The sequence below is a fragment of the Anser cygnoides genome, chromosome 6, assembly GCF_040182565.1.
Source record: "Anser cygnoides isolate HZ-2024a breed goose chromosome 6, Taihu_goose_T2T_genome, whole genome shotgun sequence".
In the NCBI taxonomy this organism is placed as follows: Eukaryota; Metazoa; Chordata; class Aves; order Anseriformes; family Anatidae; genus Anser; species Anser cygnoides.
Genome location: NC_089878.1, coordinates 39,761,764 through 39,789,309, shown reverse-complemented (window position 1 = coordinate 39,789,309; position 27,546 = coordinate 39,761,764). Strand labels below are relative to the sequence as shown.

Here is a 27,546-nt window from a genome sequence, read left to right as displayed (position 1 = left end):
CTCAGACAGACACTACTGGTTGGCGTAGAGAAGTTTGGCATTAGGTAGCAGCTAATGCAGTATTTACAAGGGCTTTCTGGGGTAGATCTATCCTTACTAATACACTGAACCACCAGAACAGGATTTGTCTCTCTCTTCCAAAAGAGCATCCCCACCACGTCAGTATTTCAGACGAAGAGATGCATGCACACCCATCCGCATTAAAATACAGGGCCGCTGAATGTTTGGCCCCAAACCAAAACACAAAGTCTGCGTTACTTTTTTCCCTTACAAAACACGTATAATTTCCACCATTTAATTCACAGCACCACAACAGCCCTCAGAGACCTCTGCCCTGCCCCTCCCCAGTTTAACACAAAACCTCCGAGGTCCTGGAGGAAGAGGAGCAGCTGGGGCTTTTTGACTCACGAGGAGGAAAAAAAGCGATGGCCAACACCAAAAGTGAAGTTTCGTAAAAAGATGGTGCTTTGAATCCTGGAAGGGCAGGGCATCGTAATGTTAGCCCTCAGTAAACAGCAGTCCTTATTAATTAGAAGCTCTTAAGAGTAAACGTAGAATGACAAAAAGATGGAGGAGTTAGACTAAAAGTCAAAAAAAGCCTAAGACAAACGTAGGCTTTCAACTCTTGCATGCACGGACGTCTGCCAAAAGTTCTTTTGCCTGTTGTTGAGAAAAAGGACTGTCTTTGTAATGCACTGAGAAGAAGAAATATCCGGAGTGCTAAAAAAAATAAATAATAATCCATTCATCCCTTAGAAAGTGAAATAAATGTTTTGGGAATAAATAGAAGGAAATTGAATGGGATATACTTTTAAAAATTATTCCTTCGTGGGCTACAGTGTTTTATTTATGTGCATTTTTTGTTTTCTTTTCTTTTGAAATAATGTTTATTTTCCTTTGTGGCTTTTATCTGTTCCTTTTTTCAAGGTATTGCTTGACAGGTATTCTTAAGCAGATGCAGTATGTTATGAAATCAATTAGCATTCAAGGAGATTCACTGCCTGCCCACTTAAAGACATTAGAATAGAAGATATTTGTCATTCCTATATCAGCATTGTTTTACCAGGAAAAGAGAGGATCCTATATGTACACATGATGCTTTTGGGATGGTACGATATAGTCGGAGGTCTGTCTAGTTTTGAATCCTGCTTTTTAAACAAGTCTAAGTTTTAACATCAATAAAATTTGGACAGCAAGCTCCAATGGATGTCCTCATAAAGGGAAGCTGGGGTATGAGCCACTGATATCAAACTGAAAGAGTCAAAAACACTACAGTATTTCTGCAGTGGATGAAGAATTGTGTCTGCATAAAATTATCTAGGAGCAGTAACGACTGTGAATAATGCTCCTTACAAATCAGACAACTCAAGCCGAAAGCAAACTAGTACAGTCTTCATAGATACTAGAACCATTTCTACCAAATTGAAAAAAGTTAAATACACGTGCGTTTTTCTAATTGCAGTTAAAGTATATCCTTGAGAAAATGACAAGACAAAGAATATTTTACAAAGTATTCCTCTATAAGAAACTATCCATCAGGTATTCTAATGCTTCAGTAGTTACGGTACATTGCTGAAATTTGTGAAGTAAAAATAATGGATAAGAGAGGTGCATTAGGTACTCTGGAAACTAAAAGTGCTCAAAAATGGTTAATGCGGGACATGGTCATTAGACATTAACATCTAAAGCATTTTAAGAGTTGAAAACAAAGAAATGTTTTTCACGCTACTTTGCCAGTTCTTAAATTTCTGCATGTTTAATAAAAAATGCAGCTAGATTTATTTTAATTTTTCTTTATAGCTTTTTTAATTTAACAAGCGTCAAGTTTTTGAAACCCTCATCAGGAACTCACGGGCACCTCCTTGGTCATGGGAGGTTTTAGCAGGAAGCTTCCTCCCTCTCCTAGGGCAAAACTCAGAAGCAGTGGCAGAAGAAATCTGTAAGATTTTGTTCAGAAAGATCCAGACAGAGAGGGGAGAGGAAATTTTCACTGCGTCCCTTACGCTGAGATTACAAAGGGGTGAAAGTACAAAATATCACCAGCCCTGGAACTACTACTACGGGGATCTCGGAGCATTTGTGCAGCTCTCACTACAGGGTCGCCCATCCCGCAAGGCCTCCGGAAGCTCCCACCATACGAGTATGAAGTAAGGATTAATACCAGCTTACAGACACAAGCACACAGTTTCCCTAAGTGGCAATATTTTTAAATCTGCAATTTTAGGAGGCTCAGCTTTCAGAGAACTATGATCGCTAATGGAAGCGGTGTGACCTCATATTCCTTCAACATTCAAGACAACACGTTCCTGCTTTAACTCCATATTCCATCACTTACCGATAAACGTAGGACCAACAGCTATACATTTTAATAATTACATTCTCTGTATTCTTTTAGAATGGAAAACATTTGAGATATTTATCTGCTATCACATTTGCTCTAGTGCTTTCAGTTCCGAAGAAACCGTAATTCAGCAGTTAACCGCAACCCACTGCCAGGTGATTTCCTTATCGAGATTGCGTGCTCCCTGCAGACCACGGAGAAATCAGGAACAACAGACCGATAAATAAAATGTTCATCTCGGGCCAGCAGGACCAGTTAAAGCCAGGACTGGCCTATTAAGGTCCAGCACCCTGCCCCAACAGAAGGCGCTCGCTGCCCACCCGTAACACCGTGCATCGAGTCCAACCTCCGACCTAACACTAACAAGTCCTCCACTAAACCATATCGCTAAGCTCTACATCTAAACGTCTTTTAAAGACCTCCAGGGATGGTGACTCCACCACCTCCCTGGGCAGCCCGTTCCAATGCTTAATAACCCTTTCGGTAAAGAAGTACTTCCTAACATCCAACCTAAAACTCCCCTGTCGCAACTTTCGCCCATTCCCCCTCGTCCTGTCACCAGGCACGTAGGAGAACAGACCAACCCCCACCTCTCTACAGCCTCCTTTAAGGTAACTGTAGAGAGCGATAAGGTCGCCCCTGAGCCTCCTCTTCTCCAGGCTGAACAAGCCCAGCTCCCTCAGCCGCTCCTCGTAAGACTTGTTCTCCAGACCCCTCACCCGCTTGGTCGCCCTTCTCTGGACTCGCTCGAGCACGTCCATGTCCTTCCTGTAGCGAGGGGCCCAAAGCTGAACACAGTACTCGAGGTGCGGCCTCACCAGAGCCGAGTACAGCGTGCAGGACCCCAGCGCGCAGCCTCGGCAGCTTCTGAAAAGTAAGGGCAGAAAGCCCAAACCAGGTTCTAGGACAACAGAAATGCTTAGAATTAGGTATTTACTTAAATAATGGACTAAATTTCAATCTTGGTTCTTCTCCTTGTTCCCATCTGTTCTGACTTCTCTCCTACACCGTACCACCACTGCTGTTTTTAAAGTGACTTTGGGAAAACTCTCCTTACACGCTCAGCTGTTAGCGGAAGGCAGCAGCAGTTTTCAAGGAAAGAAACCCGACAAGCCAACAGCATGCAGATGAAGGAAGAGTTTTCAATATTTTGTCAATGTTGGCATTTAGCCTCATCTCTTCCTCTACCGTTGCCCCACTCACAGCTGTGGGAGATGCGCTGCGAATCAAGTACATTTTGTTTTTCTTTTTCTTCAAATTTGGGAAAATAGAAGTGCAATAAAAAGCATTACTTCCTGCCACAGTCCCCTCTCCAGCCTCTAGCAAGTCTTGCAGTTGCCCACTGGTTCTGGTTAGTATTTTCAGAAGGCGTGGAGAACTAACTATGTATGGGAAATCTCATATATGTATTTTTTTTTTCCACCATCACGTCTTTAAAGTAGGACTTTCTGCACTATTATTATCACTATTACTACTTTAACTGTTATTAATTTAAATTCTTAGAAACATGTATGGCAGTTAAAACCATAACTAGGCAGAATCCTGGTTAACAAAGACCGTGAGTTACAGCAAATTCAAATTTAAAAACCCAAACCACCACAAGAGGAGCCTGAGCTGTGTGTCTGAGCAAGCTCCGTGCTCGGTAAGCGGAGCTCTCCTGTAAACCTCATAGTAGCAAGGCTGTTTATGCCAGCGATATAAAAATCCCCCGTTAACAATTACAGGTACCTAATGTGATCACCGATGCCTATTAAGCCAGTAATTCCTTTATGTTCAGAGAACGAGAGTGGTTTTGTGCACAAGACCTCTATCAAGAGTTAAAAGGAGCAAATAAATTGGAATAGGCATTCCAATGGCAGGGGAGGGAGCAGCCCTCATCTACCATGCATTATCATACCTGGAAATCTCATTCTTCATATAGAAGAGTTTCTTTACAGTTCGTATTTGAAAAGGAAAATAATCACAATTTTTCTCCCCAAAATAAAGAGAGGGGAACACAAGGCAAAATGTGGAGGTCAAGCCAGACTGCAAACAGCGATCCCTTATTAATACTATTTCCCCGCCTACCCCCTTCCACCAAGAAAAGTCTCTGTGTGCTTATACAAGCACCAAAACCCCAAATCAATAGAACAATTCAATTGGCTTTACAATTAGAAGAGTAGCTGCTTGGCATCCCGTCTAGGGGTTATTTAAGTTTAATAAGACACTCTTCTCAGACACGAGCCCCATAAAGGATGCCAGGCAGCCACTCTTCTGAATTTGAAGCTGAAAAGCTCTGATTTTATAGTTCCGTGATATACAGAGGTAATCCTGGGGAGCAAATCCAGAGGCTCACATATAAGAATACGCCGCTTTGTACACCTTTAAGGTGACATATTCTAAAATACCCTCTCTCCGTACCCTATGCAGTTTGTACCACAGATCTTTATTTTTCATGTAGATTAAGGATAAATGCTTTAGTTAGACTAAAGCAATTCATTCCTCGGGAGACTTAGCTTTGCACTAGAGGCAAAAAGCAAGAGAAAACAACCCATTACAAACGGTAGAGAACTGGGACATGCCTTCAAGACTGTACCCCATGCTGGTGAAGAAGAAAAAGGCAAAGGCCGGTCTGATTTGAAGGTATTTTTCCTCTGAATGGCGATCTGATTATCGACAAGATCATTTCTGGTTCTGCCAGGGGAAGACAATCCCCGATGGCTCCACTTGGAATACTCCAGCCAACTCTAAGTTCGGCAGAAAAAAATCTTACATGAGTCCTTCAGGTTGCATCAGGATGAAACCCTGATACACGAGGCTGGTTATAATAGTTAACACAGCTATAAATGATCTGAGCAGTCAGTGTGGAAGCACTGCAGTCCTCTTTGCTTTCCTAAGTTCAGTAAAGGGGCAATAAGAGGGAGGCCTGAGCTGAACAGATCCTAAGATCAAATGCGACCGTCATTATTGGTCAGAAAGAGTCTGTGCACACTTAGGCTGTGAAATTTCGTTAAGACTCATTGTTGGCATACCCAACATGTCCTGTGCTAGCGCGTTTCAATGCCTGGCGTTCTCACAAGAAGGAAACCATTCACCTCTTTGATGCTGAATGTACCAGCTTTCTGCCCCTGGATGTTGTCACTGAACTTCTGTCAACAGAGTAAAAATCCCAGAGTCACAGAACCACCCAGGTTGGAAAAGACCTTCCAGACCGTCAAGTCCAACCCCACCAAGCCCAACCACCGACCTGACCTAAGTAATTCAGGCCTCCACCTTTTCGGACACTGTCCAATAATAAATACCTATAGGCAGTGGTACCATGGCTATAGCCATACTTGTGTAAAAGAGCAGGCTGCAGGGCATTCCCAAGGGCTGGAAAAATCTGCATCCAGCTCGATTCCCTGGCACCTGACCTGCTGACAAGCTCACGGTGTGGGGGACGAGCCTGGTTCGGGCTCTTCTGGGAGGCACAGCAGACAGCCCTCAGCGCTCATGGTCTGATCTACAGCCACACAGATGAGTTAAACGGTCCTCCTTTGAAATCTCCAGTATGTCTGCATCTTTCACGAGAAGCGACCACTCAGCACACCACCACATCCCAGCTCTGGCTTCCTCAAGCTGTGCGCAGAGCCAGGAGCACCCCGAGTTCCCCCGTGCACTTCTGGGTTTTGTGCTTCCGAGTTCCTGCCCAGCTTCGCTTTCCTTCCTTCTGTTTTGCAGCGTCACTGATCTGACCGCTTGCGTTAAGGCTATTAAATCAAAGGCTCCCGAAACCCTTCCTTGAGTCACTGTTTTCCAAGGCAACATTCCCAATTACATTACGCCACGCTTGACTGTACTAAAATAAATTCTGTTTGAGTAGGAGAGAAGCTCCAAACTCATTTGCATTGCTCTCCTGTGTTCCTCCTATTTAAATACATCTGAGAACTTTTCCTATTCTGTAAAATTCACTAGTAAAATTTTATTATTCTGAATCTCAGGAAGGGATATTGCTTCAATACTTTTTTTCCTCCAAATCTGTCCTCTATTTGTCACTATTAAACTTGTAGATTTATAGTTTCTCATGTTTCCGATGTTCTGATATTGGAGATCTTTTATTGCCTTGATTCCATTTAGCTACGGTTAATCTATTAGCTTCCTTGACTTCCCTCATCAGCCATATTGGAGCTTTCACTCCCAAATATTTTTTTCACTTGTTTACCTCTATCCCCTCCTTTAGACGTTTTGCGTTCCTAGCAGGATTTGCGACGCTAAATGCTCACCACTTACACCCAGCGAACTTCTGAACCAGCTGCACATCCAGACAGCAAGAAGGAAACTGCCTCAGCAATAAGGTCTGTGGCACAGAGATGCGGCCCCTTTTTTACAAACATCACACAAACAGAAAGCCTACTTCTGGGAGCCACAAATGTTAGGAGGAATAAATCTTAAAGCCGCCAAATTAGCAAATTGGATAGTGCCTTCAGTTCGTATCAGAAGTCTGAGGACTCGATTCATAATGAGAAATTCAATGTCAGAGCTGGACAGAAATACTGACACTACTCATCAGAAAAAACGAGTCCGGAACCCAGTCTCCTGGCAGAAAAATGGCCTTTTTCCAAAATGAATAGCTGTAAATAACCCATACAGATTTGATGCTAGCTCCTCCTATAGGACTGCTACTATAAAAGTGTTTTGCAACCCAAATACTATAGGAGTATAGTATAAGGCAGGTGTTGTTCATAAAAATTAATTAAGCATAATAGGTTTTCAAGGGCTCAAAATGGGAAAAGTAAAAAAGCTCTCTACTGCATAAACAGAAATTTTAATTTTTACATTTATTCGTTTTTAATTCCATCACACTCACACTGAAAATCACCTGGAAACTAACAGTATTATCTGGAAAAAGAAAACAAAAGCCAGAATGAAACCCGGTCCGTGTGGTTAAAGTATAACTAAAAGCTCAGGCAATAAGCAGCCATCTAATTGCGGTGATTCGCAGCCTTTTCTCTCCGGAACTATTCTCTGATTAGTAGCTATTCTCAATACTGGCACACAAACAGAAAACAGATTTAGCAATTAAAATACATAGAAACAAAGCAAAAAAAAAAGCCACAAACTCAAATATGAACGCGAGTTTCCTGAGGACGACTTATTCAGCTAAACTCCTCTGTACACACGGCTCCTTCTGCATCTTTGACACAACAAAACTCATACACCAGAACTGCCAACCCGCCACGGCTCTGTGCAGAACAATTCGTAACACACCTCTTAGCATTTCGGTCACATTCTACATCACTGAACGCAGACTAGCAACAAACTTTTATTTTTAAAGGTTACCATTAAAGCAAAATTCTCAACATTTCACACTTGGTTCAAGGCAAGGATGCTTCCATTCCACTGCAAACATAGCAAAATATCCTATCGGGGTTTTCCCAGGCAGTGGATTAGGCTCAGACGTGATGCCCGAGCCACATGCCTCCGCGATGACTCAGGCAGGAGGCTGGATGAAGGTTTATGCACCGTGCTAGGGCCTTGCCTCTGGGAATCACACAAAGGCACCGGCTTCTGAAATTTCATCTTAAAAAGAAAATGGGTCTCTAGGCTTCTAGCCATCATGGATATTCAGAAAAAAATATATGGATATATGCAGGCTGCATGTATTTTACAAGCATCAAAACTGACGAAACAAGCCCCATCAGCAGTGAGGAACAGAACAGCAGCAGACTACATGGAATTACCATTTTTCATTTGGATGAAAAAAAAAAAAAAAAGTGTTAAGCCCCTACAATTATACTGCTATAATTCTAACAGTTATCTCTAGGGCACCAGAAACGCCATCCTCCTCTGGTTTAACTTGAGTTGCTTGAAAGAAGGTTTCAGGTAAATCAGAAGCCGGCAGAGAGCAGAGCAGGATTTCCCACACGGGGTTATATATCGGTGTATCGATGAGGACAGAATTGGCCGGTTGTGTTGAAGCCTCACTTCACGGGGTTTGCCAGTAGCCTCTAACAGCAGCGTGCAGCCCGGTGTGCTTGCACATTGTACGGATTCATTGTGCCGCTGCTGTCCCACAGGAGTCTGAGAGCCGATGCCACTACTGTCTCTTCCTCATACAAACATTCGTCTTCTCGGGAAGGAACTCAGCTTGCCTGAAGACGGGGCTGGGGTCACAGCGATGGAGCAGGAACAAGAAGATCCCACACCGGGATGAATTTCGCTTCTCAGAAGCCCACTTTAATAGCCTTTGCGAAACATTTTATTGAAAACTTTTAGACAGTACAAAACTTCTGTTGATCAGTTCCAGCCTGAATTCCCTGCGGGGATCTCGAGCCTTGCCAACTCTTTCCCCACATGAGGCAAATGGCTACTGCTCAGCTTCTTGATGGCAACTGCTGGCACACGGGCTCTTATCTCACATAACGTTCAGTCTCTTCTGTCCTCTGCAGGGCAAAGCGGTCCCACGTTGCAATAACTTCACAGCTTTCTTCAGCTGTGTGGACAGTGACAGTCCGGGAGAACCCACACCACTGACCCCCACTGGCCTCAAAAGAGGGGGAAACCCGAAGAGCTCTTGCAAAAGAGATTTTGTGGTATGCTTAGAGGGACACGGAAGCAGGCTCCTTGGCAAAATGAGACCTTTGTTCTGTTCACAGGAGAGTACAAGGTCTCAGAATAGAAAGAATATACGAGGCAAACTTCTTTGTCAGCATGACAAGGCAAAACAGCCGTGCCAGGATTAATAGCTGCTTGCTTGTGACACAAACCACTGAGACAGCTAAGGAAGAAATGCCTCATTTCCCCAGGAACGGAGAGAAACCCTTAGAAGTCATTAGCAAGTATGATCAGCAGGACTTTGTAAAAGTATTTTTTAGCTATTTAATTCAGTTCTGTATTTCAAAGAACAAACAGCTCTCTTAGGGGAAGATCGGGAATACATATCAGGTGCTTTCTTGGCTGAATGACAGGGACAGCTTGCACGCTTACGGCCACTTTCATTCGACCTGACGTGGTTTGGCTATGATTGTATCAAACACATACTTTGACAGATAACCAAGCTGAAAAACGGAAATATCAGAGGTTTTCCTTCCCGCTTAAGAAATTAACATAGTATTACCTTTCAAAAACTCATACTTTGTTCAGCCAACAGTCGTCAAATGAAATAAACATTTTTGATCTGTCTCCCTTTTACCGTTAACCAGTCCAAAGACAGTACCAGTGGCATACCTGCTTCCCCTCAACGTCTTCACCGATGAACAAATCAGGAAATCCCGCTACACTCTTCCAACTGAACACACAGTTTATTCAACCATTTAATTACCAGCACAGCAAAATTATCACGATAAAGGCAAACACAGACTTTGCACTCCCGCTCCCTGCACCCCAAAAAGGTTACTTTGAAAACTTTTATATTCCTAGTATCTGCTTCAATCTTGGACAACAACTAACTATTTAACGCAAGTAATAAAGAACATTGTATAACACGTGGACATAAACTACCAGGTTAGCCACAGCCTTCCAGGGTTGAAGTAGCATGGCATGATGCAGAAAAACAATTTATTTGGGCAAGAGACAACAACTGAGGTCTAGGTGTGTACAAAAGCGCACGGATTTTATTTATGAACAGGGTGTAGAAGTTAAGAAAAGCAAGAGTCATAACCGGAAGGAGGTCGGGATCGTTTTGTTCAGAAAAAGGGAGATATATTTTAGGCTACCGCTGTTTTTTCTTTGTTTTATTTCTGAGTATCTGGATATTAGCAGGAAATAGGCATACTTTTCATACTGGCAAACTCAAATTTAGAAAGTAGGTAAGTAAAAGGAACCCATTTAAAAACAGTCATCATATATTTCCAAACAGTCAAACATAGGGGGATCCTTTTAAAAGGAGACATACCTGCTTCAGGACTTGTTTGATTACAGCTGCTAGCAATGCTGTTTGGTATCACTGGAGTGGAGGATGCCTGGATTCTTGACTGAGGTGGGTTCGGATGTAATGAATTTCCTAAAGCCATTCCTGACTGACTGAGCATCCCACAGTTCCCGCTAGCCTGCATCTGATTTATTAAACCTGCGAGATGGTTGGCTGTGCCTGGGCTAGTACCATGGACAAAGTTAGTGTTTGTGTTCTGGCAGTGCAGACCTTCCCCTCGTAACGGTAAACTCTGCGCCAGCGAGTTCTGAAGAGCGCCAGAATTCATACTGGTGTCTGCGAAATGCATCTGGTTACCAGAGCAAGGCAAAACAGTATTTGAGCTCCCACAACTGGTGGTACTATTGCTGCTCATGTGAGAGCTTTGACAACTCATGGACTGAAGTAACTGGGACATAGAGCTGATGGGAAACGAGCTTTGACTTTGCTTCCTTATCGAATCAGATCCAGCTTTGGAAACTCCAGAACTCTCCAACTGAGACTGTCTCAGCAAACTCAACACCGTGGTGGTTGGCTGCTTTCTTTTTCTCAGAGGATCTTTTTGCTGAGACATCAACTTATCTCTCAGTGCTGCTCGACCACTTTGCCCTTCAGTCGTTGGTAGAAGCACACTGGCTGCAGGAGGGAACATGGTATTTAAAGTGCTATGTCCTTCGTTGTTGCCACCGCTGGCAACAGGTCCAGAATTGCTACTGCTGTTATTGTTGTTACCAGCAAGTTTATTTTGATTTGCTAGCTGTGCTTTGGCTGCTGCTGAGAGTAAACTACTTGCTGGAAAAGAGGCAGCATTGTGCTGGTTCAAGATCTGATTTAAAGGCATTCCCAGCAAACCAGGCTGACTCTTCAAAGAACCGCTTCCAGCCGATGCAGTAGAAAAAACTGCATTGTTTGGAGGATTTAATACATTACTCATTCCAGCAATTAATGGGTTAGGGATGTCCTTGTATTGATTAAGTCCATCGTGCTTGGTGGAAGGGCTAGATGGCATAGATGGTCTTGGTGACCCTATCGTTGACCTTGGGGACCGGGGAGGAACTTTCATACCAGTACAAGATGACTGCGGTCCTACTGGAGGCAGCAGGAAATTTCCATGATCTGATGACGTGGAAGAAGAACGTGATCTTTGGGGAGAAGCCTCGATCCTTCCAATCCCGGATCCCATCATATGAACGGGGGACGTCACTGGCGAAGGAGATAGGGAGGTTGAAGCTGAATGTTGAACTCTTTGAACGTGACTTCCATGGTTCATGTGACCGGGTTTTACCGTTGGCAAAGGAAGATTACTTGGCAAAGGGACGACAGCAGGAGGCATGCTTACATTCATCACGGGTACCTGAGAGTGGACATTTGAATGGAAAGTAGTTGGGTTAATGATAACAGGATTCTGATTGACTGGTTTGCTAGGAATAGGGTCAAGTATGCCAAGTGGATCCTTTTCTGATGTTAATGGCTTTTTCTGAAGAGCACAAGAAGGCGGAGGAGGAGGTGGGGGCGGACCTTGGGGTGGTTTATGGTGGAACATTGCTCGTGGTATTTCCATACCAGTTGAAAAATTACACATGGTTTTTTTCATTACAGGGCTTTTTGTGGTCAAGGTTGGGGAAAGAGGTATATTAGTCCTTCCAGCCATTGCACAGGATGACTGTATGGGAGAACCATGTAGCATTACTGATGGTGGAGACAGAGGTGTCCTGTTCATGTGAATAGGACTTGAGTTGGGTGCTCCATGAAAACTGGGATTGTTCCTTGTGAAAACATCAGGGCTTCCAAGTGGGTCAGTCCTAGGAGAGATTGAGCCATCTCCATATATCTGCGATCCTGATGAAGCTGGACTGGGCATCCCACCATGACTGCCACGATATGGAGACTTCTGTCCAAGTTCATTACTACCCAATCTCTGCCTAGGATAGACAGAATGAAGTTCTTGTTGCTGGCTTCCAGCCATTTCTTGCACATAAAGCCTACCCATGGCATTAGATGCCCCAATCATCAACTTGAAAGGAGTCTTACATTCTGGCATCACAGAATTTGTAATTCCTTCATGTGATTTATTCCTCATCGATCTCGGAGTTGCTGCTCGAGTAGGAACTACCGGAGTTGCACCTGGTATTAGAAACACAACAATTACTATTTTGAAGTCTGGTATCACACATTTCAGTGCACAACTACTGTGCATGAAAACTTTCATAAAAGCCTTTTGGCTAAACTTTTGCTTAAACAGAAATAATAGCTAAATCACCAAACAGTTGCTGGAATGGTGCACACTACCCTACGGCACACTGCAATTGCACAGACCACAGCTCCATTTTCCATATAAAGCCTGCATAAATATGGACATCTTTAGATCTTGTGCTTCTTAGGTTTAAGCACACTTGCTACCCACATAAATGTATTTCAGCACTATCCGTCCACAACATCAATTCCTGAAGTTATTTTATTTTTATTATTCAATCTTCTCTCTAACCATCGATCATTTCCAGTGTCCTACACCTGAATCTCCAGCATCATCACTTCAGCTACAGCACCAGCTAGAAGAGCTGGCAGAACTATCGCAGGGAACAGGAGCCTCTGGCACCATCTATTGAGTATAGAAGGAACAAGGTCCAAGAAGGGTTTAGACTGATTTCCCCTTGCCCTACAGACAAAAAGTCCTGCCCCAAATGCTGTACCTGGTGAGGATGAATGGGGAACCGTGCCATACAACTTTGGCCTGGATTTCTATTCAGCAGAGCACTTAATTGCACAGATCTAAGAGGACATGGCTGAGCTAGGCAGGGTGCAGCGTCCCCGCTGCTCTGCATCACTCACTGGCACTGCAGGCACCGAGTGTCAGTCTTCTGAGTTAATCTCTTCTTGGGAACTGCTTTGCTAAAAAGGTGAGCACGTTATATAATGTCCTGCAATATTTCACTGAATTAAGGCTTTTCCTGCAGCTTCTGCAAAAAAATTAATTTGGTATCAAGTACTAAATTCAAGAATGGGCTTTACCTTTTATATTTGTTTTCAGGATAAAGCCTTTGAGGGTATTTATATGTGCACGTGTGAACCCCTATGCTATGGAAAAAATTACTGTGTTGGGACTAGACCTTCCAACATGCACCAGATTACTTTCCTTTTCTACCCACTAATATCAGTTTTGTTTAAGAAATAAATATTTTTTCAATATTTTATTTTCAGAATACCCTCCACAGGCAGCTCCAAGTCTGATGGACTTTCTGCCAGCTTTACTGCTCTGGGAATTTGTAATTCAGTTTGCAGTGTGAGCTCAGCAAAGGAAAATGAATACATTCTTGGCATGCAGCCTCTGAATATGCAAACTTAAACTTGAGTAGTGAGCTACATTTCATGTTCAAATGAATTCAGAGGTACCTTTAAATTCCCCTGCTCACAAGAACTCAGTTCCCTTCTTTCCTCCTCTCTAGCCATAGGAGACAAATGGCACTAAGAGTCCTGCCTTCATCCTATTTACTCAACCAGCTACATCATGACAGAAACAAACACGTTCCTTTCCTCAAAATATAACTTAAGTCTCATTCTGGGGAGAAATCTCAAGATTGAATTACAAAACATAATATGTACAGGAACCCTCACATTTAATGCTTGACCTAAGCATAGGGACAAACTTACGTGTGCACAACTGAAATGACATTCTGTTTACAAAGGCAATGTATTGGGAAGTTTTACTCTTCACTTGATGGACAAAATTCTGATCAATAGAGACGATGTAATGAGTACATTCATATCTTAAATATGTATGTTTCCCCTCCTTAATTTTGCCCTTTATTTTTCAAAAAAAGAAATGTAATTTAAGTAGAGATAATAAAGAATAATAAAAAATAATAAGGAAAACGCATAGTAATTTGGGAAATTGTACTACTCAGTCTTAAAACAAATGTACATTGCAAAAAAAAGTACAGTTTCAAAATCATATAAGGCAATCTCAAAGTGCAACAGTACCTCAGTACTATGAGCGTCACTGGTATCTTAGTACTGTCTACATAACTAAAATGATTTATTTTTATATCCTTAAAGTTTTCCACTTTTATTCAGGCCACAGAGGGCTTAGCAATTAGCCCACTATTATTACAGCAATGCAAGGATCTCTCAGAATATCAAGGATCATTTCCCAGATGTTGTAGACATCACAGTATATAACCATAAACTTACAAAGCTCTATCTTAAAAGTAACGTCACTCCTTCATCCTAACTACTTGGATTTGTAAGACTGCTTTAGAACCTTTTCTTGTAATCCTCAGAAAGTACCGAATTTTCAGTTTACTTTTCTATGCAACTCTGGTTTTGTATCTGTTTCTTTCAGTGATAACTTTGTCATTTAATTTAAGTCGCTTTCTGGTGGCCATTCTCTTGATGTCTTTATTGACAGTAACTGTATCTCCTTTCAGGCACCATTTTGGTGGGCTAAACAAGCTAAGCACTTTTAGATGACTTTCATAAAACAGGTTTTGCACTTGCTTAATAGAAGAGCCTCTGCTCTATTTCAGTTTGAGTGCCTCTAGCGAGAACAGCAGCGCAGGAAGGCAGCAAGCATTCAAAGACATTTGTACTTCTCTGTCTTAGAATCACATTGATCTGCACCATACTGCCATCTGGTACTGCTCACAGGCATCTTTGATCAGTTAGTATATCTAGGTCTTCTTTCTCAATAATTTACAGCTAATAGCTTTTTTCACTAGTCCCCAGGTGAATAACCTTACAATTAAGAGGATTTGTTGCTATACCTTTCCTTTCACTCCAGGTGTCAATGATCCCCCAGTTTTTCAACGTTTGGATCTTCTCGTGTTTTGATAGCACCTATCAGTTTCATCCATCAACAAATTACTTCATTTTTGTTGATATGGATAATTAAAATGCTAATCCAGGTTGGTCCTAACAAATAATCCTTGAGAAATTACAGTGGAGATCTTCTCTAGCTGTATATTCTGCCTTGCAATACAATTTCCCATTTAGCTAAGTCCTTAGCCACATTCTAATCCCTTTATAATCACTTTATTCAGCTTCTCTAATTTCCCATGTGACAGAATATCAGACATATTACTACAGTTCCAAAAGATGAGAGCTAATGTATTTTCTTTGTCTAGAACAATCTGATATCTTTTCCAAGAAAATCATGCTCTTAGTCTGGGATGACCTGCTTTTTAGACTCATTTTCTACCTACCTATATCTTTCTAATTACTACCTCCATTTTCAACTTCAGTGTTTACTACTGCAATTCCAGATACGTAAGAATTTTGGGGGTGTTCTTGTATAGTAATTATAAATACAAAATTAGTTAAATAAATAATCCTGCATGATTTTACTCACTTGTTCCACCACCAGGACTGGTTAGAACTAGTGAAGGATGCGGTGCTTCCATGCTTTTATGAAGTGTAGCCACAGCAATAATTTTCCTTTTATGTATGCATAGTTTGGTGACATCTTCGTCCGCTTTAACATCTTCAGCAGTTCTCTGCTTCACAGCAGCTCCAGGATCAAAATTAAAGACCTGAGAGTAAAAATTCCAACATTTAAAATAACGATTATAGCCAGCAGGCTCCCCAAATATACCTAAACCAAAAATTTTTTACATGAAATTAAATTTTTCTCTGTTCCTTAGAGCAGCTAGATAGGTCCTACATTGTCCAGGAGATACCTTTACAGCATGTTTTGAAATAAACAAAGAGCAAATATAATAAGCAAACAGAGCCATAGAAGTCGTCATTTAGCAAAAGAGAATTTTAACACCCCCCAGTATAAAGGGGAGGAAGGGAAAAAGAACTATGGGTGGTTGAGATGGCTTTGTGTTTAGAAAGAAAAGAAGAGTTACAATTTGCATGCAGATGATAAAATTGTGTTTTTCAGGGTGTTATAGTGATTCAACACTTCTTGGAAATATTATGAAAATTACATTTAAAAGTAGCTGTTATAACTACATACACTTATGTTTACTCTAAAATACATAGGATCAACCCGACCCTAGCAGCTAGTTAGGAGTCTTCCATAAACCAACTCCTGCTGAAGCTATCATGTACGAGCCTCACACATCAACACAGTGCTGTTGATGGTAGGTTGCCAGTTTAACAGGAAAATGTTCAACCACCATAAAGACCGGGTCAGATCTTTTCCATGCGCGGAGAAGGCAGAAAGGAGATTTATTTAATGGTTTGCATTCTATGGTCAATCTCTGGGCATATAGCACTTCTCTCATTTTATATAGATGATGAGAACAGAAATTAAGTCATTAGCTGACAGAGCAGAAATTCATAATCCAAACAGCACAGAAATCCAGAATTATGATTTCTTTACCTTGGGAAGAACAAGAGGACATTCTAGGCCACACTTGCATGTTCCATCAGTCAGCAAGTAAGTCTTCACCTGCTCCAAGCAGGATAATAAAGACCCACTGGGACTGCAAAGAAACAGAAAAATTCAAGCAATTTGATAGATCAGGACTTCTATCAACCATTCTAACAGCTCACATAGACAGGGTTTGACATAAGGCACCTAAGATTTCATATTTAGTTTCACAGTACTTCCTGCTTTTAGTCAAGAACTGAGATGACACGCATCAAAACCAGTAAAAAATAATTAAGATTTTAAAAGACGATTTTACTACAGAAACACAAACGTGGCAAGTGCAAAGGAAGTAATTGAGATTATTGGTATTTACTATTCACATTACAGTCCTGCTTGAAAGCTTAACTGCTGCCTAACGACACTAAGATGATTTTTCTCCAGCTTCTCTTCCATAAAGTGCAACCCACAGGCGGACTGCAGTCCCCACGGACCTCCTCCCATCCCATCCCTGCAGTTCCGTGGAGGTATGACAGTCACCTGTAGTCTCTAGGACTGTGACCTGATTTAACAGGAAAACATCACAAACGTGTTTCAAGAAGTGTGAGAAAACCCAAAGAGAAAAGGAGGAACAGTAACACAGCTGTTGTGGCTGGGTCTGTTAGGTGCACGAACGATTTGGTTTATTCAGCAAAAATTTTGACCCTCTCAGTGAAAGCGAGCATTCCACCGAGAAGCCAGTCCGGAGAGTCTCTGATAAACGGCCCTCGGATTTCTCTAACTCCCACCAGAAAATCATTATCTCCATATCCAAAAATAGGACACTGGAAATTCTGTTACGGCAAAATCACTAATTCATAAGGTGAAAAAAGTTCTCATGTCACAAGCCTCTCACTTCCACACGGTCCTTTATTACATCTAAACTGTTTATCAGGGAACGAATACAGTAATTTGTGAGGACTGGCTCAAACCCTGCTTCTTAATGGCAGCTGTGAAAAGCCCTTATTTTAACCAAAACAACTTGAGTGGAATAGTTTGGGACATGGAAACAGCCAAGAGTCAAAATTCCAAACGCTGATGAACTTTTGTACTTCAAACCTCATGTATAAACACCTAATTATGCACTGCAAGGCCTAAGCCAGCTATTAAGCAACATCTGCAAGTGACGTTTAGAGTTATGGTAACACTTTAAGTAAGCAACTCATTTGCCAGCCCTGCTCTGAAACGGTCACTTTAGGGAGAATCATTTAGGTCGAATATGCGTAACAGGTACATTCTGAAGATAAAAGCAATCTAAAAATAATGGTGGAGATGTGGAGAAAAGTGATGTATAGGCCTGAGGGCCAAGCCTTCACACCCCGAGTACGCACACAGGGGCAGCTGCTCGCCCCGGCGAGGTTCACAGCTGGATAGGTAAGAGCTTCCCGCAGGAGAACACAGGCTGCTGTTTCCTCCGTACTACCCCACCCATGTGCAACATCGCTAAAGGGAAGTTCTGTGATGCTTAAAAAGCTCATTTTAAACGGCACCTCTGGGATTATGCTCTGGAGTTAGGATGCCGCTTTATTGGTTAAAAAAAGAGAAGAACACAAGTCCCATTTTGCAGCAAGAACTAAGATCCTGTAAAATTTTGCCCATCGGTGCTCCCCTGGCCTGGACCAGAGGAGTTTTCCTGCCATCCTCAGAGGGGGATCGCACAGCAGCTCAGCTCAGCGCCGCACACAAAGCGTAAGGAGAGCATCGCCTTCGGGAGGAAACACCACCGTTCAGCCACTGGCGTGCAGCAGCTGAACCATTCCAGATGCTACGGCCACTGGTTACTTCCGAGTAACACTATACCATTAGAACTCATTCTTTTTCTGTTTCTAGAAGAAAGCAGTTTTTAATAATGTTCCTTTGTGCACAGTTCTCTCAGTTTATTCCATTAATGAGTATTTACAAACAGTAACCTGAAGAAGAGATCCAGGTACCAGCAGCACTGTTTTACTAAGAAATCACTCAGCCCCATGCTTTCACCAGGTAATAAAAAACTAATTAATGGATTTTATTCAGAGCACCTGTTGACAGTTGATGGAACAGCATGTATGCTTTATAAGGAAGCACAAATAGAACAAGTCCTTATTCAGCTGGAATCATCCATACCAGTTAAATCACGTCAAAGCTTAATACATATACTAATTTTTCCTTGGATAGCTTTTGGGTCAGTATTGTTTGGCCTCTCCTTCTCTCAGTAAATGCTGTGAATATTTTCAGGGTGGGTGCTCGTTCAGAAGGGCCGTGCAGCTAATCCAGAGAGGCTGGGGAAACTCAGCCCTTGAAGATGCAGCTGGTGAGACCAACAGCTGACCCGACCGACTGCTGCTCACACGGCACATCAAGCAGGAGGCTGGATTAGAGGACTTCATCCTCTAATCAACCCATCCTCATCCTCTACCCAACACTTCCTACTCCATGTCTTTCATCGAATAAGAACACGGACGACATCAAGTGCATCCTCTAGCCTTCCATTAAGTAGGCTGGCTTACAGAAGGCTACCAGCAGACCAACCACTGGATTAAGGAGGGGTAAAAACAAAACAGCATGGACAAAACTTACAGAGAGGGCAGAAATAATACCAGCTTCCCCACGCTGAAAAAGACAACTGGTAGACTTGATTAACAGAGTCAAGTCAACTAGAAAAAAAAAAAGCAGTGTTTTGCATAAAGCAATTCAGGACAGAAATATTATCAAAGTCCTCCTGAACAAAGAGAACATACATAAAAAAATGACTGAAGAGTAAATAATTGTCAGATACCAAAATTTAGTAGTTTATGAACGTGTAAGACATGCTCTCGAAGAAGCAGCACAATCTTCATGGCCTGCTTCTTACAGCTGTACAAAATAAAATTCAAAAACAGGTAGGATCATTAGGTAGGTATATAAAAACACCAAGGAATTTTATGTCTTAATGCCTGCACATAGGGATGACAGAGGGAAAACAAAACGAACCCAAACAAAACCAAACACAAACCAAACAACTGCTTTTTTCTCATTGATTTTTTAGAAAAGGCAGAGGCTCAGTAAATTATAGCTATAATGAGAAATACAAGGGGAAGGCAATTTATCTTTGACATGCGTATCACTGACACGGACTTAGTTTGATTCTGCTAATTGCGAATATAAACAAGAAATCCTGGAATGCATTTGATCTTTTACGGTGGTTTAGTGTAAGACTGGAGTATGCTGTGACTCATTAAAGAATTTTGTATTGTTAATATATAAAAAGTTGCATAGAAGTGGTTATTTTAATCACAGAATAGTGGAATAAGATGAAGCAAGTAACAGATTGATAGTCATTTAGATTCGCGTAATGTAAACCTGATGTACCTACATTTTGTTAAAGCTAACTTTGGTCTTTTTCCAATAACATTTAATTTGTAGTATGTTTATCTGAACACACTCATTTAATAGTAATTTCAATACATTTTTTGTGACTGTTCCAGGATGAAGCAAAAAAAAATATCTAATAAGCTAACAGAATAAACAAAATACCCAAAACTTTGGTTTTAGGCTTGCATTCCTGTTTTTTCTACACCAGAAATGGAAGGAATCTACAGAAGTCAGTCAGTTGGTTCTGCGATGAACACAGAACCTTCACAGGGTATATAGAGATGTTTTCTACAGCTACTCGCTAGTTACCCCACTTAACTTCCTTTCAAAAGAGAGTAAGTAAACCAGAAAAGTATACTGGAGGTCTGGAACTAAAATGCAGAAAAGGCCACGGAGAAGAGTTACTGAATGTCAGGATAAAATTGTGTGCTGCTGCATGAACTGAGCTGAAGGCTTGCTGCTGACAGAAGAAAGTCCCAGTCTATCTTACCTGCCACGAATTATTTGCATGCCTGGTCGCTGCTTGGCACTTGACCAGCAAAGGTTCTTATAAAAAGCCAGTGCTGGTACAAGGAAAAGGCAATGAGAGAGATTTCTCATCATCTTAGGTGTGACATAACGAATCCTCTGGCTAGTTTCATTGTAAAAGGTTTGAATAATAAAGGCATTAAGTAAGGTTAAATCTGCTACTGCTCAGCTTTAAAATCCACATGACAATAATAAGTAATAAAGAACTATTCATGCCTAAAGCAAAATGTATATTAAGGATATCATATTTTCAAGACCAAGCAATATTAGATTTGTAATGACAGAGTATGTGTTATGGGCATGCAAATGGCACAGCTCAAGTGGACTCCACTAATATCATCAGAAAGAAAAGTCTAGCTCTTCCAAAAGAACAAGCCCCTGAAATCTTTGAGTACAGAAGACTAGCCAAGTCACTAATTTACCACATGTTGTGGCAAAACTGCAATGAAAACAATGACAGTAATCACTTGAGATAACCTTACCTGATATAGAGCACTCCACTTTGGTCCACCCGTCGCTGCCAACCAACGGGAACTTGCACTGCTGGTGGCCCGCCATCCGTGTCCCCTCCGTCACACTCCTTTCCACCATTCATTTTTCTGTTTCTGTTTATGAGTCTTCAAAGATATCAACAGTAAGATGATATCCTTTTACTACATGTCATCATGGCCTCCCAAAGAAGGCCATTCAGTACACCTTTCCCCAAATTGTACAAAGTGCATTGGGAGGCTCCAGCTCAGTTTGAAACCAGGTCCTTAAAAGTGGCCATTTTTGTTAATGAGTCAGTTTCCCATTATAATCCACATTAAATATGCAATGTTTAACTCCTTATATATTCATAAGGACGAACTATATAGATAAAAATTAGTGCTTCCAACTTGGGAAAATCATAATTCACCAATCCTTTGTTACCTGTCAGAAAGGAGAATGGGGAAAAGGAGAATTTCTAGTTCAACAGCATGGCTCCAAGCTTGATGACTAAGATAACTTGTATTTTGTGAAAGCTCGTCTCATTTTTATAAATATGAGTCAGATCTAATACCTCCAGGTATTATACCCTTTATATGCCACATTCTTTTTGTTTTCTTTTTATCTTCCGTTCATTATCCAAGTTCTCTTCTTGAGTTTCTTTCATGACTCCCTGGCTCCAATAAAACAGCCTGAAAAATACAGATATAGAAAACACATGAGCCATTCGCTGAAGTCTTTCAGCCCAGCTCAGTAACTCATGAAGATGTATACAGCTGCATCCATTTAAAGAGCTTAGAATCAAAATTTTAAATGTCAATGAAACCATCAAAATAAGGCATACAGTAAAAATACAATCCTGCTAGCAGACTCTATTTATATGCGAATGCAACTGAACTACATCTTAAATGCCAAGACAGTGCAACTGTTATTAAATAGTTAATGTACAGTTTGAATGAATTAAGGGATAGATCTCTTAACTGAGTAGTTTCACATATGCTTCTATTCAAAATTATCAACAGATGACTAGCTCGATTAATGCCCTTTGAAAATTGTTTATAAAACCGAATGCATTTAATGTGAAGGAAGCTGCATTAACGTTGATAATATCAATAAAAATGGAAAAATGTTACATTTAGTCTAGATGAAAATAATAATTTCTTTAAAAAACTTGTATAATAAAGATAGAAAAGTCAGCATCTAGGGATTTGTTAACTTTAGTATCAGAATCTTCAGGTTTTTCTGCACTGCTCTCAGCTTACCTATGAAAATATTTGAGTACCATACGTAATGATTTCCCCCCGTATTATTCTGCTGTATGAGCAAATCTTCATTAAGGTGGTTCAGGATTACACAAACTATGTTATCCTACCAAACAGTTTTTCAAATAGACCAGATGTGACTTAACTCTCAAGACTGGAAGTTTTATCAAGGTAGACATACACAGAATTTTCAATTTAAATAGAAAATGTCATAAAAACCATGTCTACAACTCAAAAAATAAAATGGCATTGATGACTACTGTAGTAACGACGTTAATGAGTTTTATTTGGGATTGTACATCAATTCTCCCCTCTTCCTACTACTAATGTTATGCTGTTATTTAAAAACATAGTAAATGTTACTATAGACCTGATGGATTTTAGTAAGAAAAATTTTCTGAGATAGAAGTGGAGCATTAAGACTGAGGATTCTAAAAAATTTCTGCAACAACAGTACCAACAACGTGCTACGTCAACATGTAACAGCAGCTCCTTCCTTCCAGACCACTAGAAGAAGGCTCCAGAGACATAAATATGGTCCTTGAAAACATTCTGCTAAGTACACTTAACACAGTACATGCACTTCAGATGTGCTACTTACAAATGCAACTTTCAGAAGGCGACATAAAAAAAAAGACATTTTCAAAACTGAGGTGGAGTAGGAAGGAGTCAGCTGCACATAACCCCCTGGCTAAGGGGCTGAAATCTAAAGACAGACTGCAATTTGCTGCAGGACCGAGCGTTCCTGCATAGCCCAGCACCGTTTTCCAGAGACCTGTTTCAACTTTCCTTTGGTCTGGAGCACCCTAACTGTCTGAAACTGAGGCGAGGATGGGAAGAACACATGATTAAAGGTTTACAGAGGTAAGATCCGATTAACAGCCTGGAGTTGGAAAGACGGCACATTTTTTCCAGGTTATATTTCCTAAGATGCCCAATGGACGCAGGGCGTTCTGCCCCCTGCAAGCACTGGGCAAATCCCCGCAGCTCTTCCGCAGCAGCGGAGCTCCCCACGGATGGGGCACAGGCGAGCAGGTACAAGGTAGGGAAGGACAGAGCAAAGAGCGCACAAACCACCTTGCTCTCTCTCACAGGAGAGCAATACATCCTTTGATCTTCAGACCTGGTCAACAGAAACGGGATTCGGGAAGCCCCCGGCAAGAGTTCAAGCGTCTTGAGTCCTGTCAGGTTTTCGGTTTAGAAGTTCTTCTTTGGCTACCTGATTGGTTTTATCCTGAATAAGGAAGTAACAGAGGATGTTTCACCACAAACATGGCAGAATTTAAGTTTCAGCACTATTGCTGAATGGTGCATTGGCAATCCTAGCACAGGTCCTGTGTAAGGCTAAAATAGGTAAATAACCTCCCTGTGTTTTTATTGAGAATTAACTTTCTATAATACAGTAAAATCCAAGTCAGAAAATACCTATGTAAAATACTGGAAGCACATACTGCAGAGAGGGTTGCTAATCTCTTAGCCCACTCTTACTGTGGCTCACGTCGCTATTTAGGGCAATTACATCGGATCCATTACGAGAAAATAATAGCCATCAATTCCTTTTTTGCACAAGCAGCAAAAGACACTTTGAAGTAACCTTATATTACTCCTGGTTCTGCAACGCCCTGCATCAGCTAACATCCCATTCTATCACCGCCGTAATACTTCTCATCATCTAATCACATAACCCCTTTTTCTGTACTGCATGTAGCTTGAAATCGTACCAAAAGAATTCACATTACTGCCTCTTCTGTGGAAAATATTTGAATGTTTTGACTCAGTACAGTGGACTGAAATAAAATGGCTGCTTCAATCATATGCCTTCAGTCAAAGCCTGTTATTTGTATGGCTTTTTCCTGAGACTAAAAAACTGTAAACTAACACACAGACCCGAGTGATGTACAACAAAAAAAACGAATCATAGCATAGGTGTGATTATCCATTTTCCCCCAGGTACAAAAATTCTCCAAACACCACACTCGCCCTAAGCAGAAAACGGCAAACAGAGCTATTTGCATCGTCAAGGTTTGACCTTTTATCAGGTAATTTACCACGTGCACGCCCAAGCCGCGCTCGGTGAGGACCCACCGGCGCGGCTGCGTGCAATGAATGACAGAAAGGAAGTCGAAGGCTCTCTGGAAGCTTCTCAGAAGCACGCAGCTGATCAGTAACGAGGCAGGTTTTATGCATTTGTATGAAAACACTTGCAGAAGTGCGATTACTTCACAATTCTGAATGGATTTCCACAAACCACTGGTGATGAAATATCAAGTACGTATTGTAACCACTGCATCTTTCTATTAGGTATAGACAGCAAAAGTAAGAGATTGCCACTGATGCCTTGGTAGAGAATTCCTTCACTAACCCTCATATGTTACTTTATTTAACTGCATATAATGAAAGAAAAGTTAAGCACAGCACAGATTTCTGCCAAATGAGTTAATCCACATCTCTCCGCATCTGATTTAACAGACACCCTTCACATTTTCCTGACAGCTGGTTATCAGCCAAAGGAAATGGAGCTAAGGAAGATGGCAGCGAAAAAGAGGATGAGAGTCACTCAAAATAGTCTGGGTCTGGCTCTTGCTCACCCTACCACTGGCTCAGCTTGCTCATTTTACACCGTGAGGCAGCCTAGACAAGGAGCTGCAGTGTGAGAGGACGGCCGTAGGGCAGTGGCACTGCTCGACAGGGCTGGGCAAACCACGGTCACTGAAAACAGACATTTTAATCCCGGTAGGGATCAGCATGGCTGGGAATGCTCTAACAAACAGAGCATCCCTTTGCCTACTCACACCTTTCCATTTCTTACCAGGCTGGTCTTCCACCTCAGCTGCAGAAAACCAGTCTCCTTCGAGGTACCATTTTCCTTCTCACTGTCAAAGTGTTCCAGCCGAAGTACTTTGGATTGGTTTAGAAAGTATTTGGACTTTGGAGCAGATCCCAAGTATTTTGGACACTGGATTCTATCCAAAGGGCTGATTTTCATCAACCCATGTAATAAATACCTCTTCTCTGTAATCTCGTAACAACTCCAGACAACTCATGTTATCTCACCACGAGGAGCACAACTTTCCACATCTAAATCAATTACTCCTTTTTTTCTGTGCGCCAAGACATGCCTTTCAGATTTGTTTTGCAGTCCGCTTTCATTACAATATGCTTAAAAATATTTTGTTGGAGAACTATGTAAAATGACACCAAATTGTTTCCCCACTCCAGCCCCCTAAGCCCCTTCCCCCGTGAAAAATTTCCCCTTAATTTTCATGCACAAAAAGTATGTTTTCAGTTTTTAATGCAACTGTCCCACTTTTTAGCATGTTGAGTTTTAACAAGCCTCTTTGCACACTCAGCTGAAAATGTTTAACAATTTTTTAGTCAAGTGGTGAAATAGAAAACTTAGTACAATGTGAAGGAAACTTAAATTAGATACTAATAGCCTGGATTCAGATCTATCACATATGATATGAATACCAATATAACATTTCCTTTATTAATAAGTGGATGTAAAACCAGTAAATCAAATTTTGACAGTCTAATATTGCAAAAAATGCTCCATAACTTTTTTCTTAAATGACCCTTTAAGCAAGCTTAACAATTCCATATATTACAGAGAAAGGCTATTTAGAGGTCCCTGACAAATGACTACCTCTGAGACGCCCAAACCGAGTGCTTGCTCATGGGGTGACGACAGGTTTGGGGTATAAAGTTTTGCAAACACTTGGAATATCCACAAAACATACTGCTTATAAATACAAGCACCAAACTCATTTCCTAGGCTTTCCTTTTTATCCGTCTGTAGAAAAACCTACAAAATGCATTCAGAAGTGGCAATGCCTCACATCACAGTCTTGGGGCTTTAGAACTAACAGGAATTTTTAACTTCTTAAAAAGCATTGTTTTCAAACTATGCAGAGTTAAAATGAGGCTTTATTTAGTTATCATTTGCTAATTACTAATCTGTTTAAGTCTACCAAAGGCATTAGGATTCTCCTGTGTCATTTAATTAGGTACAAATGTTTCATTGCTTTTTGAGAATGTTTTTACATTTTGAAAAGCAGCTTTCTCTTGGCTAATTAGAATTTAATACTTTATGAAGCCCTATTTTTTGTGTGAGTGACTCAACAAACAAATGTACCTTACGTATAAAGGAAACCTCTCTTCCTTCACTCTTACCTTTTTGTATCGGTGTGTAGGTCTATAACACTGCAGTATACATGAAATATTCTGGCCTCTGACTCGAGAAAGGTACCTTCATCTTACTCACAAATAGAGTTCCATTGCAGCAACCAGAAAATCGTTCTGCACAGAATGACTTAATTGAAATGATACGTTTTAAATTGCCCTGGTGCTCAATCTGTTGATACCATCCAACCACCTTTGGTAGAACAGTATTTGAGCTTTAAGGACAGCTTTATTACGTACTGCAACACAAGGCTTATGTAATCCTAGCTTATACTAGTGCTGAGGCTGTAAATTTTTTTAGGTTTGGAAGACCCCAATTTAACCACTCTAGAACATGACAGCTAGTTGGATGGATTCCCTCATAAATAGCAAATATCTTCCAAAGCCCAGGCCACCGCACTTGCCTCTGCATCCCCAGTCAACGAGCTTTACCAGACTTGCTGATCTGCACGTGGATGCACGCAGCCCTGCCAGATTTGCTTCCTTACGCTGCCAGAGTAGATGATCAAAGCAGTCCCTTCAGGCCTACTTACCTAGGAATCTATAGGAATAAAACCATTTTCTGCTGTATCATGGATAGGGGAAGGGTTCTCATGGAGAAAGCGCGACATATGCTCGTGGTTCTAGCTGATCATTAACAGCACATGACATGAGCCTTTTTCTTCGGAGGATTTTGGACCAGCACACTGCTAACGAACCAGAAGCTGTAGCCCTTGCACAGAGAGATATCCTTGCTGCCAGGGCTCAGAGTGAAGGGAAAATGGCAAGTCCACTGAGCTGGAACGTATCCTCAACTTTTGAGGGTTAGCTGTGTCCTTACAGTTGTCCAAGGCAACGGCTGAATTGGCTAGGAGCACAATTCTTTTAGCACCCATTATTTAGTGCAAGCGTAATAACAAAACCTGAAACGTTCTCAAGGTGTATCTGCCTTTTAACACATCTGTCTGCGTAACTCCCAGACCTGGGAGCAACTGAGGCTTTCACTTCCACTGAAAGCACGGAGAAAGCAGGAAGAGTGACTTCCCCTGCCTTACACGTGATATAGCAGCTCGGAAAGAGTTTCGACAAAAAAGCAAAACCGAGCTACAAGACAATCAAAGAAGATGGCTGGCAACAGAACGATTTTCTTTTCAAACCTCGGCTCTGCCTACTCAAGAAGAACTTAATAAATACAATGGGCACTTAATAGAGCCCAGACAAAGATACAGCAGTCATA

General features: G+C 41.4%; 1 protein-coding gene across 9 annotated transcripts in view; it reads right to left on the bottom strand.

The window, feature by feature from the left end:
• The window catches only part of MBD5 (methyl-CpG binding domain protein 5), a 136,379-nt gene that overhangs the window by 23,907 nt on the left and 84,926 nt on the right, over nucleotides 1-27,546 (bottom strand). For 4 of the 9 annotated variants that reach the window (XM_066999608.1, XM_066999614.1, XM_066999615.1 and 1 more), the window contains 4 exons: nucleotides 20,901-21,578; nucleotides 16,534-16,636; nucleotides 15,553-15,733; nucleotides 10,194-12,332 (listed from right to left, as the gene is read on the bottom strand). In XM_066999608.1, the coding sequence (XP_066855709.1) occupies nucleotides 10,194-12,332; nucleotides 15,553-15,733; nucleotides 16,534-16,636; nucleotides 20,901-21,013 (2,536 nt within the window). In that variant the 5' untranslated portion in view covers nucleotides 21,014-21,578. The remainder of the gene's footprint in view (nucleotides 1-10,193; nucleotides 12,333-15,552; nucleotides 15,734-16,533; nucleotides 16,637-20,900; nucleotides 21,579-27,546) is intronic. The other 5 variants (XM_066999612.1, XM_066999610.1, XM_066999613.1 and 2 more) reach the window with 3 other exon arrangements.